This window comes from Hippocampus zosterae, chromosome 4 (assembly GCF_025434085.1).
Source record: "Hippocampus zosterae strain Florida chromosome 4, ASM2543408v3, whole genome shotgun sequence".
Lineage (NCBI taxonomy): Eukaryota > Metazoa > Chordata > Actinopteri > Syngnathiformes > Syngnathidae > Hippocampus > Hippocampus zosterae.
In genome coordinates this window covers 25,726,719-25,738,873 of record NC_067454.1, presented here as the reverse complement: position 1 = coordinate 25,738,873, position 12,155 = coordinate 25,726,719, and the positions used below count along the sequence as shown (strand labels likewise).

The 12,155-nt window shown below is 42.1% G+C and overlaps 2 protein-coding genes and 1 long non-coding RNA gene across 4 annotated transcripts in view; 1 reads left to right on the top strand and 2 right to left on the bottom strand.

Annotated features, from left to right (window-relative positions):
* The window catches only part of ppip5k1a (diphosphoinositol pentakisphosphate kinase 1a), a 61,064-nt gene extending 54,878 nt beyond the window's left edge, over positions 1-6,186 (top strand). Inside the window, exons 28-30 of the mRNA XM_052064058.1 lie at positions 1,904-2,041; positions 2,133-2,249; positions 4,301-6,186. Coding sequence (XP_051920018.1) covers positions 1,904-2,041; positions 2,133-2,249; positions 4,301-4,935 — 890 coding nt within the window. The 3' untranslated portion in view covers positions 4,936-6,186. The remainder of the gene's footprint in view (positions 1-1,903; positions 2,042-2,132; positions 2,250-4,300) is intronic.
* On the bottom strand, positions 955-1,477 carry LOC127599833 (uncharacterized). The gene is made up of 2 exons (XR_007962184.1): positions 1,338-1,477; positions 955-1,100 (listed from the first exon to the last, which is right to left on the bottom strand). It is a non-coding gene; the product is annotated as an uncharacterized LOC127599833 (long non-coding RNA).
* A 1,328-nt stretch (positions 6,187-7,514) lies between the features above and the next one.
* map1aa (microtubule-associated protein 1Aa) overlaps positions 7,515-12,155 on the bottom strand; it is a 42,078-nt gene continuing 37,437 nt past the window's right edge. For both annotated transcript variants that reach the window (XM_052063825.1, XM_052063826.1), the window contains one exon: positions 7,515-11,115. In XM_052063825.1, coding sequence (XP_051919785.1) covers positions 10,960-11,115 — 156 coding nt within the window. In that variant the 3' untranslated portion in view covers positions 7,515-10,959. The remainder of the gene's footprint in view (positions 11,116-12,155) is intronic.

The following is a 12,155-nucleotide window of genomic DNA, read 5'->3' as shown; positions in this document are numbered from 1 at the left end:
ACATCCTTTCAGACTTAGTCCAGATTTGGCTGGTACTGAATGAGTTAACCACTGAAAATCAAGCGTTGCTTTTTAAATGTGGTTCTACATAATTATTTTTTAACAAATAAAATAAAACTTATGTAATGAGCCTGGACAAAAATGAAGGTACCTCTCGTAAACATTTTAAGCTCTTTTTGAAGTGATGGCTTCAAAAGGTGGCGCAACACAGCATGATGGGAATCATCATTTTTGTCCAGGCTAGTTTCATGAGGATTTATTGTTTGTTTTTTTTAATTATATATTTTTTTTTACTACAAGTCGAAAGCATTTCCTGTTTTTCATTAAATGTTTATTAATTATTATTTTGTTAGGTTCAAGTTATTTCTGTGGCCAATGTTGGATTTTCTTTCTTTTTTTTTTTTTTAAATAGATCAGTGCTTCCCTCCATGCGTGTTAAGAAGAACAATCATATTTATTTATTGTCATGTGCATGAAATCTGCATTTGACCCATCACTGCGACCACAGACTGTTAGTGGCACATACTGTAGTAGAGGGGTGCTTAAGTGCCCAAAGGAGCTTTGGGTATCTGTGGCTTGCTCAAAGGCACCGCAGCAATGTGTCTGAGGATCGTCTTGAATCGCGGTCCCCCGTGTGTGTGTCTCTCTCTCTCTCTCTCTCTCTCTCTCTTTCTTCATCTATCTATCTATCTATCTATCTATCTATCTATCTATCTATCTATCTATCTATCTATCTATCTATCTATCTATCTATCTATCTATCTATCTATCTATCTATCTATCTATCTATCTATCTATCTATATATATATATATATATATATATATATATATATATAATTAGCCAGTATTTTGTCTTGTTCTCTCCACTGCTGTACCAGTCATGTGACCCACAGTAAAACGATCTCAACGCGTTTCATTGCCATTATCTTTCTGTAAGGCAGGTATTTAACTCGTTTTGTTTTTTTAATCCATCAGGCTGACCCAGCAGCTCACAGAAACATTAAACAGAGTGGCATTGTATTGTTTGATTGTCGATACTTTGCTACAATAAATTTCAGAGAACTCGGTGGCATGCTCTGCCAGTTTATTTTATCAAGACCTATCAAGATCTTCTTCTTCTTACTTTTTCTTTTCTGATTGATTTAAAAATGATTTAGTAGATATAAACACATAACGGGGTAGGACTAGATAAGTTTTTTACTTCATCCTACTCCCTTGAACATAATAACTGTGTTGAATGAACACTTATTTCTTTCTTTTTACTTTTTTATCTACCTTATTTTCTGTCAAATTATTACTGTATATGTTTTATGTTCAATAAACAAACAAACAAGACCACAACCTCATTTGCCTTTATCTTGATTTGAAGGAAGCATTTGTCACCTAAATTAAACCGCCATGACTCATTACCATACTATAACAAGCATGATTTGATTGTTTTCTCAATTACTCCGCATTTGTGCATTTTTCAAAGTCATCCTCTGAGCAGCTCTGGTGAGGTGTGGCTTGGTTGTCCACTAACAGCAGTTAAACTAACTGATAACATGAGTCGCGTCTGATGCTGCTGCAGCTGCTTTGTGCGGCTGGACTCAAACGCGTGTGGAAAGGCTAACTAATAAGGCTGTTGTTGGATTTAAACTCATGGCGCAATGTCATGTTGCCATCCAGCATGGATTTTGAATCTTAGCTGTGTGGAAATGAAAGGGCGAATATAGTAGCAGTTCACTTGTTCTGCTCCGTTGCGAAGAAAGATGGATTTTGAGTTTTAATTGAATGGGAAGTGTTGACCTGCTGTCTCATGCGTCAGTTGCTGTGGTTCAATCTAGCAGCTCATCTGGCCACCCAGAGCAACCAAGACCTGACATTGTATGTCTCTGTCTATGTCTCTCTCCTCTACCACAGGCTTTGAAGGCTGCTCCATGGTACCTTCCATCTATCCTCTGGAAACGCTACACAACTCGTTGTCACTCAAACAGGTCAATGAGTTCCTCACGAGTGTGTGTGAGAGTGCCGGAGATCCACATACAAGGACCTCCAGAGGTTCGCCACTTCACTCCACATAAATCGGCGCTATTGTAAGTATTTGGGAAGAATCGTCAGCTCTTCATCTTTGGTCTTTTGATTTTCGCAGCACTGTCAGCCATGTTTGGTGCACACAACCATCCATCAGGGGATGGTTCGTACATCCCCCACAGAGTCCTCTCTTCGTCCATGTCTCTGAGGTCTCGGTCAGACAAACCCCCATGGTGTGAGTATTAAACTTCACTTGACATGATTATTGTTATACTGAACTATAGTTTTTGTGATAAGAAGTGTTCCGTGGGCTTTGTCATGTACATTGTGGCTGACTTCAGTTCGCCTTCAATGTATATGATACATGGTGACAAAGCTGTATGGGGAATGCAATGTACCATATTTTCCGCACGAGAAGGCGCACCTAAAAGCCTTCCATTTTCTTAAACGCTCACAGCGCCTTAAAATCCATTGCGCCTTGTGTGTGGTTATTACGGTAATATGTCGACTCAAAAATGGCTCCTTGCTAGAGACATGCTTACAACACAGAGTTCAAACTTAAGGGGTTACGCAGTTGAACGCGGAAATAGATCGGCGGCAAGTGAGTTCAATGTTAACGAGTCAATGTTCTAACTTGCTGTTTGTTAAGTGAACTGTGTCGCTGCTTTATTAAATAAGTTTTACTAACATTTGAGGCCCGGTAGTCCAGTGGTTAGCACGTCGGCTTCACAGTGCAGAGGTACCGGGTTCGATTCCAGCTCCGGCCTCCCTGTGTGGAGTTTGCATGTTCTCCCCGGGCCTGCGTGGGTTTTCTCCGGGTGCTCCGGTTTCCTCCCACACTCCAAAAATATGCATGGCAGGCTGATTGAACACTCTAAATTGTCCCTAGGTGTGAGTGTGAGCGTGGATGGTTGTTCGTCTATGTGTGCCCTGCGATTGGCTGGCAACCGATTCGGGGTGTCCCCCGCCTACTGCCCGAAGACAGCTGGCATAGGCTCCAGCACCCCCCGCGACCCTAGTGAGGATCAAGCGGTTAGGAAGATGAATGAATGAATGAATAACATTTGATCGTTCTGGAGCAATGGCACTTTTAGCTGTTGTCTCATGTTCAAGGCTTCTTCAATCTGTGACGTGGGTTGCGTTGTCCGGCTGATTGGTTGAACCACGTGCGTACGTGCTCGCGCTCACGTGTGCACAGCAGAGAGCAGCGACCTATGGACTGCTGAGGCGCGCTTCACTCGAGTGGTCTTGCTAAAGTTCTGTTGGCACATAGCGCCATCTCGTGGATGCATTGTAGATTGTGTCTCATAGTGCGGTGCGTCCAATTTATTTAAAAAAAATTACAAAATAGGCCACTCATTGAAGGTGCGCCTCATAATCCAGTGCGCCTTTTAGTGTGGAAAATATAGTATGTAAAGAAATGGATTGACCTTAGGTTTAGGAGTTAGGACTGTCACTATCGAATCATTTTTGAATCGATGATCCAAATGACTCTTTCATCAAATATTGGAGAAATCCCTTCCCAAGAATAGGGGTCAACACATCTTAACACAAACATTGCTGATAAAAATGGGGGGGGCGGGTGAAGATTCAGCCAGAATGCGGTGCATCGGCGCTCTCCTGGAGCAGCGAGCGCATCTCGGGCGACCGCAAGTATGTCAGTCGAAGTAACGAGCGTTACGTCCCACTGGCACGGCTGTTAAGAACACATCTTGGCGGCCATTAGTTAACCAGCTGGCGCGAACATCAACACGTTGGCCTGCTATTTATTTTTTCTTTATTTCGTGTACACATTTTCAAACAATTCTCGTCACTTCAACTCACACACAGACGAGGTCTCTGCTGAGCCCACAAGTGACATGGAGTTAAGGGGTGGAATTTGCTAGGAGGTTACTCTGCTCATCTGTTTTGACACCGTTTCTACTTGAGATGTCGCCACCCTTCCTATTAATTTAAGTCATTCCTCATTGCTTCCCAACAACCGTTGTTGTCCTAAACATCGTTTCCACTTTTGATGGGTTGCAGCTCCTCACGTTGTCCATCGAGCACCTTAAATACCACCACAGCTACATATCGGGCTATACATAAAGCAAAAATCGAACATACAGTATCAACACAAAGTCAGTTAAAGAACCAAAACAATCCTGAGTCTCATGCTGAGCCAGAGAATAAAAATGAGTTTGAAGGGTTGACTCTAGAGGGTGCTTGCCTAACGTTCAACGCAACATTGCAATTCAGTTTTGTCCTATCGTAATTTCTGCTTTGTTTCCTCTCCTATGTCTACAGACAGCAGCGGTCCATCCAGTACCGTATCCAGCGCTGGCCCATCTTCCCCCACTACGGCGGACACCTCCCCACGTTTCAGTTTCAGTGATAAAATCTCTCTCACTCCGCAGAGTAGTGAGGAAACCCATTCCTCTCAAAACCTCCCTTCCCAGCCGGCACCTCCACTGGCATCGCCAGTTCTTGACCCAAATTTCTCCGCTGTTTCAAACCCATCTGAAGTACCGCAGACTCCAAATAACTCACCAGAGGATGACGGTGAGCAATGCCACATCACTGATCGCCAATCTGATGATCCCGAACACACGCAGGAAGGCCAAGAGACTTGTTCAGCCTCGGACCTTTCCAGCGATGGAGTTGGAGACGTTGGTTTGAGGCCCCCCTGCTCCCCACTAGCCGAGCTCTCTCTCGGTCGCATGGAAGGCTTCTGCCTCCCGAGCTCGCTGCCTGTGCTGCTGGAGCTCAGAGAGAGCAGCAGCGAGGCGGGTTCCAGCACCCAGACGCCCATGTCTCCTGAAGGACACGACGAGTTCTTTGACACCCAGGAGTCGGTGGACTTGTGGATGGACAGTACCGAGAGTCCTCCGGAGTCTGAGATGCCTCTTGAGGTCACAGCAAACCTCCCAGCAGAACCATGATGCCACAAAGATGAACAAGAAACTACCACAGATATGAATTTAATTGTTCAGCTTGTACGGCTGGGTATTGGGCAGAATACCGGGTTCCTCCTCTGTCACGTAAACTCTGTGGTGATGTCAGTGCTGCTCATTACCTATAAAGACACGCTGACATGAGCCCAATCTTAACAAACTACTGGTCCAGTCCATCAGAGTTAACCTGATATATAAATATAAATGTTTTAAATAACATTGTTGTGTGTGGACCGGTAGCTCAGTGCTCCACTCTGCTTTCCAGTAAGTCAATCATGTCAACTTGATGGTTGGAAGGTAAGCACTGACAATGCAGCTTTTCCTTCATCCTTATACAGTGGTACAGTGACTTGTGAGTGCACCAGCTTTGTCAATCTTTTTTTTTTTTGGTTTTGTTTTGTTAGGTTTTGTAAAGCAAAATTTGAGGTTTGGTCATCCTGAGTCTCACAATACAGTATAATCAAAGATACGAGTACGGTTACAAGCTAAGTCGGGGAACGAATTACATTCTTAGGTCAGGGTACCACTTTGTCCCAAATGGTATCCATAAAGACAACTAAGAATAAGTCTTTTTTTTTTTTTTTTTTTTTTTGGGGGGTCGCCTGTCGAGAGCCGCCTATAAAGTGGAGATATGTGTACAACACTGCTAACTGCCAAAGTCTTTAATGCCATTCAAGTTTCCTGTTAGAAAAGAAATATTTATTTTGACAAAGAATTTTGGGGAGATGGTTTTTTTCAATCATGGTCGTACTGTTTGTTATGAGAGCACACCGGTGTTGGGGCAACTTTTCAAAATGACTACTATACTCAAAGGCTGCATTTTACTTTTGAAGTCGCTTTTATTGTGGTAAGCACTTATGTAGCAGGCATGTAGAGAACTGACTCCACATCGGGAGCTCTTCAGGTCGACGATGAAGCTCATGTGCCACTTTTATCTGTGATCCTCCACTGCAAGATGCCACGAGTGAGTTGTTGCAACTGTCCAATCATCTTGTCGGTGTGCACTAGGATAATAATGGCACCATAGAGAATGGATGTGTGCTGTTTTTTGCTTCAGTGCAGAGGTTGCTTTTTTTTTCCTTCATTAACACTGTTGAATTTTAAGTGGTTAACTCCTCACTGTATGCGGATTAAGACAGAATGATAATAAATGTCAAAAATCTTTGTTCAGGAGAGTACCGTAAATCATTTTCAGTGTGAGTGATCTGATCTAAAAATAAACTGGTTCCTTGAAGCAGATGTTTTGACTCATGATTTTTTTTAAGGAAACATGCAATTCTTTCACAATACTAAACAGTCCCCACGTCTTGATGCCATGTCTCAAACATGCGTTTGTCCAAATACCCCAAGGATCAAGAATCACAGCACACCTTTTGTATCGTAATAGTTAACTGTACCGTTCATCTGTAGTCGTTTCATCGTGATTTATATTCATTTGAAGCTTCAAGTATTTAGTGACAAATAGTGTAAAACGTTGATTCGTTTACAGTATTTGTGTTAAAATGGATGTGCATTGAATTATTTTACCAGTGAGGTGGCAGTAGCGTTTAATGTTGGATATTGAAATGATAGTGATATTCAATATGCATTCGAGCTGGACAAGAAGATGAGGCTCAATCTAACACTACACCCGACGGTCCTCATTGAAGTGAACGTAGTGTTCGCTGCCCCCGCTTCCCTATCTTGGATAAGGAGAAGAAAGTAGATGGATGGATGTACTGAAATGTAGTAGAGTCGAAAACAACATTTTTGTGGCAGTCATTTTGAAACGTCTCCTTATTTTTAATTCAAAACTGGCTCAAGTGGATAACTGGCATCTAGGAGGGTTTTGTTTTTATTTTTTGTCCTGGACTAATTGGGTCAGATATCATCGATTATACTGGGAACAATTCGAAAAACCGATGAACAAACTACGTGATGAAGAAATACTGATTAGTTTTGGAGTCCGCATCCAAAAATTTGTTAAAAACAGCTGTCCGAGTTAACTTTAAAAAATTGTTCCCCAGTGTTATAAACGTTACCTAGTGTTGGGTAAACAAGTGTCCGATCTCGAGAGAATTTGACATTACCAAGTGAAGGAAAAAACAATTCTGCAAAACAATTCCTCTAACGTATCATCCGACCTGAGAGGTTGGTTTCCGACCATTACAACTTTTCATGCTAACAGTTAGGCAGGGGTGTTAAACTCATTTTTTTTCGCAGGCCACATTGTAGTCACAGTTTCCCTCGGAGGTGCCATTATGACTGAAACTGTTTAAATGTTGAATCACTTCCTCATGTTATTCCACATAAAGTACACAATAGATTTTGAAATCAAAAGTCAAGGAGAGTTGTTTGTTCCCCTGTTGTTCAAGTTTCTGTAATAATGCGAAAGAAGAAAATGACTGTAATAGCTCCACATGCCTATTTATTACATATCACAACTTGAGATTTTGGTACGGATTTTAGCAAGTTGACCTGGTTGATTTGCTTTCGTGGGCCACATAAAATGATGCGGCGGGCCAGATCTGGCCCGCGGGCCTTGAGTTTGACACATGTGCAGTAGGAGCACAAGAAAATGGGAGACATTTTTCTTCAGTAAATGATGTTTTATTTGTCTTCATCACACATTTCCCTTTAGACAATAACTATCTTCTCTATTTTTTTATCAATACACATATAAAGAGTAAAACTGACTATTGCACTCAAAACAGGCGATGAGGGTCGGGGGTGTACTGGAAGGAGAAAGAAGAAAAAAAATCCCACGGCTTTCTTCGCAGTACAACGCAGACATTTCACGTGAGCTTTCGCAGTACACGTCTTCATCTCACTTGTAAAACAGCATTTCTCTTCAATTTATTTGCTCACCTGCTCTTGAAATGTGTGTGGGTACACATACACGTATAAGCGTTGCTTAGTGGAGGACAGCAGGAATCAAATCACATGTGGTGAAAATGCAGCAGTCAAATGTGAATGTTTGAGTTATGTCTGAACGCTAGGTAGTAAAGTGATACAGTATCTCTCAAATCTCATATGCGCGTAGTAGTAGTAGTCATTACCGGTCTGTATTATGTAGAAGTATTGCAGAAAGGGATTACATGGGCCATCGCGGCTGGAAAGGACGAACGCCATCTTCCACTTGACTCATTTTGACAATGTTTCCGGTCCCTCAAAGGAATAAATGTATCTTGAATTAATGCGTAGTTGATGTCTTGAAAAGTGCCCTTCATAACTTTGAGATGTGCTGCTGGCCCACGCCATTCGATGTGCAGTAAACAAGGCAACCAGGAGATTTCTAAGTCCTCCGCAGAGAACATAAAGGTAATCTGCATCATCACATTCAAATCAACCCAAGCCACCGCGCCGCAGCCTGTTTTCGGTGAAGGAGATAAGCCCTCGTCTTCAGTGACGTGCGCCGGTTGTTCATACATGACTCTAGAAAATCGAGGAATATCCAAAACTGTATAGATTTGTGGATCTAAAATATCGACCCTTAGCGTTGGTCCCGTTATTTATTGGATGATTCATTTTGGTGTGTGGTTGGGAATGACATCGAAATGCATGGAACTCAAACCAATTCTACAATATTAAATTAAAACGGGGCGGCCCGGTAGTCCAGTGGTTAGCACGTCGGCTTCACAGTGCAGCGGTGCCGGGTTCGATTCCAGCTCTGGTCTCCCTGTGTGGAGTTTGCATGTTCTCCCCGGGCCTGCGTGGGTTTTCTCCGGGTGCTCCGGTTTCCTCCCACACTCCAAAAATATGCATGGCAGGCTGATTGAACACTCTAAATTGTCCCTAGGTGTGAGTGTGAGCGTGGATGGTTGTTCGTCTATGTGTGCCCTGCGATTGGCTGGCAACCGATTCGGGGTGTACCCCGCCTACTGCCCGGAGACGGCTGGGATGGGCTCCAGCACCCCCCGCGACCCTAGTGAGGATCAAGCGGTACGGAAGATGAATGAATGAATGAATAAATTAAAACGCGCCAAGATCCATGATTAAAATCACCCAAAATCCCATTCAAATGCCTCTATTGATTACAGCGACTATCCGGTTTAACAAACCAATTGAAAACTCACACAAGCAATGAAATGAATGTTTGAAAAGAAATTCACTAACTTCACTAATGCATCTAGAAAACAATTATGCATGTTTTTGGTGTGTGTCATTTTGAGATGTTTAAACTAAAGGAAAATCCAAAGATAAAGATGTGGTTTGCGGCATCATTTGTTTCATTCAATTAAATATATTGTCAATGTGACCTATTGAAGAATTTACCACCGAAATCGACATTGACGGGATCTGTTGTTGAGTTGCTGCAACAGAACCTTGATCAGAAGTCTAAATTCCCCACTAGGCACTTGTGCTGTTCTCTCGGGAACTGGCAAGTTGCCTTTGGGAGGTCAGTCTGATGGCACAATAACAATGGCAGATGTAGAATGTCAATTGCAATACTACATAAACTACGGAGGCCTTTAATGTTGGCCCTTGGAAGTTCAAAGCGGGATATTTCCTACATCCCTGCAGTCTGCAATCCAGGATGATCAGAGGACCCTTTTTACCCAACTTTAAGAATTCCACAGCATCCCAATTTGATGTTGCCACCATCCCAATTTGAGGCTTAAAAAGCGTAATAAAATTGCCTCCAAATGATCGAGTTAAAATACATGAAATCATTTCAACCAAATGAAAAAGATTTTCAAACCATTGTTTTCGGTGTCATTAACCCTTACATGCACCAATAATGACAACCTGTAACCTGATAACCTGATAAGCTGACCACTGTAGTAACCGCTGTCCCTCAAAGGGTTAAAGTAACTACGACAGACCGCTTTGACTTTTGTACATTGGTTGTTCTTTGTGCTTTTTCTACATTTTCAAACTGGCAGCTTATGGAAATCAATGACTGAAACACCGATTCGATGCTTTAGAAAGTGCTCGACTTGCAAAACGTGAGTCTGCACTCACGTCGCGGACAAAACTCACAGGAACTCTCGTAACAAGCTTGTCAAAACCTCAATCACGATGCAACTGCTCATGTCCATTCCCAACACCAAATACACATTAATTTCCATCCTTGCCATCTCCCAGCACATCAGGACTAAAAGGCACATGTATCTCACCTCTCTCACTAATCACACCAGCCCACATCTTGTCCAGTGTGCAACACAACCTCTCGTTTGTCGGACATTCCTCATCCCTGGACACGGCTTTGGAAAAAGATGCAGCGGCTGATATGAGGTTGAACATCTTCCTTCAAATGCACACATTACAAAGACAGAGTGTCAAGGATGGGTCGACCGTGTCTTCGAACAGCACATCTGACTACACATCTGACTGTTTGTTTGTTTTTTCCGCAATAGCGTATCAACCATATTTAAATGAAAAAACAAACCTCAAAGACTACAGGGGGGATAAATGCTCAGAAATTATTGGTTGAATCCACATCAATTCTAAATGTAACAGGTTATTTTCATCCTAGAAATATTTCACAACCGTATGGAAATTTGAAGAAAAATCTTTCCTATGCTACAGCAAATATATTGGCGAGACATTGAAAGGACACGGTGGCCCCTACTTGAATATTCTCTATTTCACGATGTCAATTAGAGGCACAAAGTTCAAACACTGGAACAGTCATCAAATTTAGGAAACTGATCACAATAGTCATTTTCTACCAGCACAATTTTTCAATGTGATCAGCTACACTGCAAAAAGAACTTTAAAACAGATACTGAGGAAGACGGCAATTAGTATTGGCCTTAAAGTGGACTTATATTCATACCATTTGAAGGAATAGCAACAAAGCGATTCTTTGCAGAAACTGCCTTTTTGGCTTTTCTATTCTTTAAAAACAAGTGTACGGTAACTGAGTCTCGGAATGCTGTGACAGCCACAAGCTTCATGAATAATTGAAAACCGAAATGAATTTGTCTTCAGTACTTCTGTAAGGTTACCACAAAAGGGACAGAAAGACATTAATGATGCTTGAAAGAGGAAACAACGTGATAGAGGCTCGGCGTGCCACAGCATTGTCTAGAACTCAATCTTGCAGGCGGGGAAAGATTCATCCTGCATGACGACAGTGCTGCTGGAGGCCAGGACCATGATGTTGAGCTCCTGCTGGCGCTCGTGTGTCTGCTGGTACCACTCGCGAGTTACTTCTGTGTCATGGGTCGGAATCAGCGTCACCTGAATACAAAAGCATCAGGAGATGTTACATCTGATGGGGGCAAAACTGAAACGGTCTTAACTGGAGAACAAATCTACTGAATCGGTGCAATGACTGAAAAATACACAAAAGAAATCAGAGGTTCAGCCTTCAATTCTGAGGATGGAGTCCCTTAAATCAAAAGGAGAAGTGATATGAACAGTGATCTTTAACCTAGTTTCACACATAAAGATATGAGAGACTTTATTTAAAATAAATAAATAAATAAATAAAATGACCCAAAATGGATATCAAAAAAGTCTGTTTGGGGATGGCAGTCTGAATTAACAAGACCCCAAACATGCTTTTTGTCAACGATGTCAGATACTTGGAGATTTAATGAACCGTATTTCCTGCACTATAAGGCGCTTCGGATTATAAATCGCATCTTCAATGAGTGGCCTATTTTAAAAGTGCATTCATAGATTGGGCTCACCGCCTTGCAAGGCGCATAGAATAGAAGCTACAATAGTGGCTCCGGTCATATTATGCATTCACTAGATGGAGTTACGCTAAAGGGAATACAATACAGCTTTCTATCTATCGAGCCCTGGCTTCAGTTGCGCCATGCATCCACCAGATGGAGCTACGCTATGGGATACAATACAATACCACACAATAAAGCTTTATTTCTATAGAGCCTTCACAACCGCTGCGACTGTAACAAAGCCGTTTGCCGAACTTAAATAAGATAAGATATCCTTTATTCGTCCCACAATGGGGAAATTTACAGCCTCCAGCAAGCAACTTAAAATACTACATCCAAGATATCAGAATACTGATCCATATGTAGATCCCTCAGGATGTAGCATGAAGCACGACACAAACTACATAAAAATACAGGGTTTATTCATTGGCAAGTCGTGAGAACTGGTCACGAACACCGACATGAAACATATGAATAGATATGGCATAACAAAACAATAAATCAGAGACAAAACCTCTGAAGACAACTGATTCAACAAGAAGAAACAACAACAACAACAAAAAAAACACCTCCACAGTGGTCTGAATATGTTTA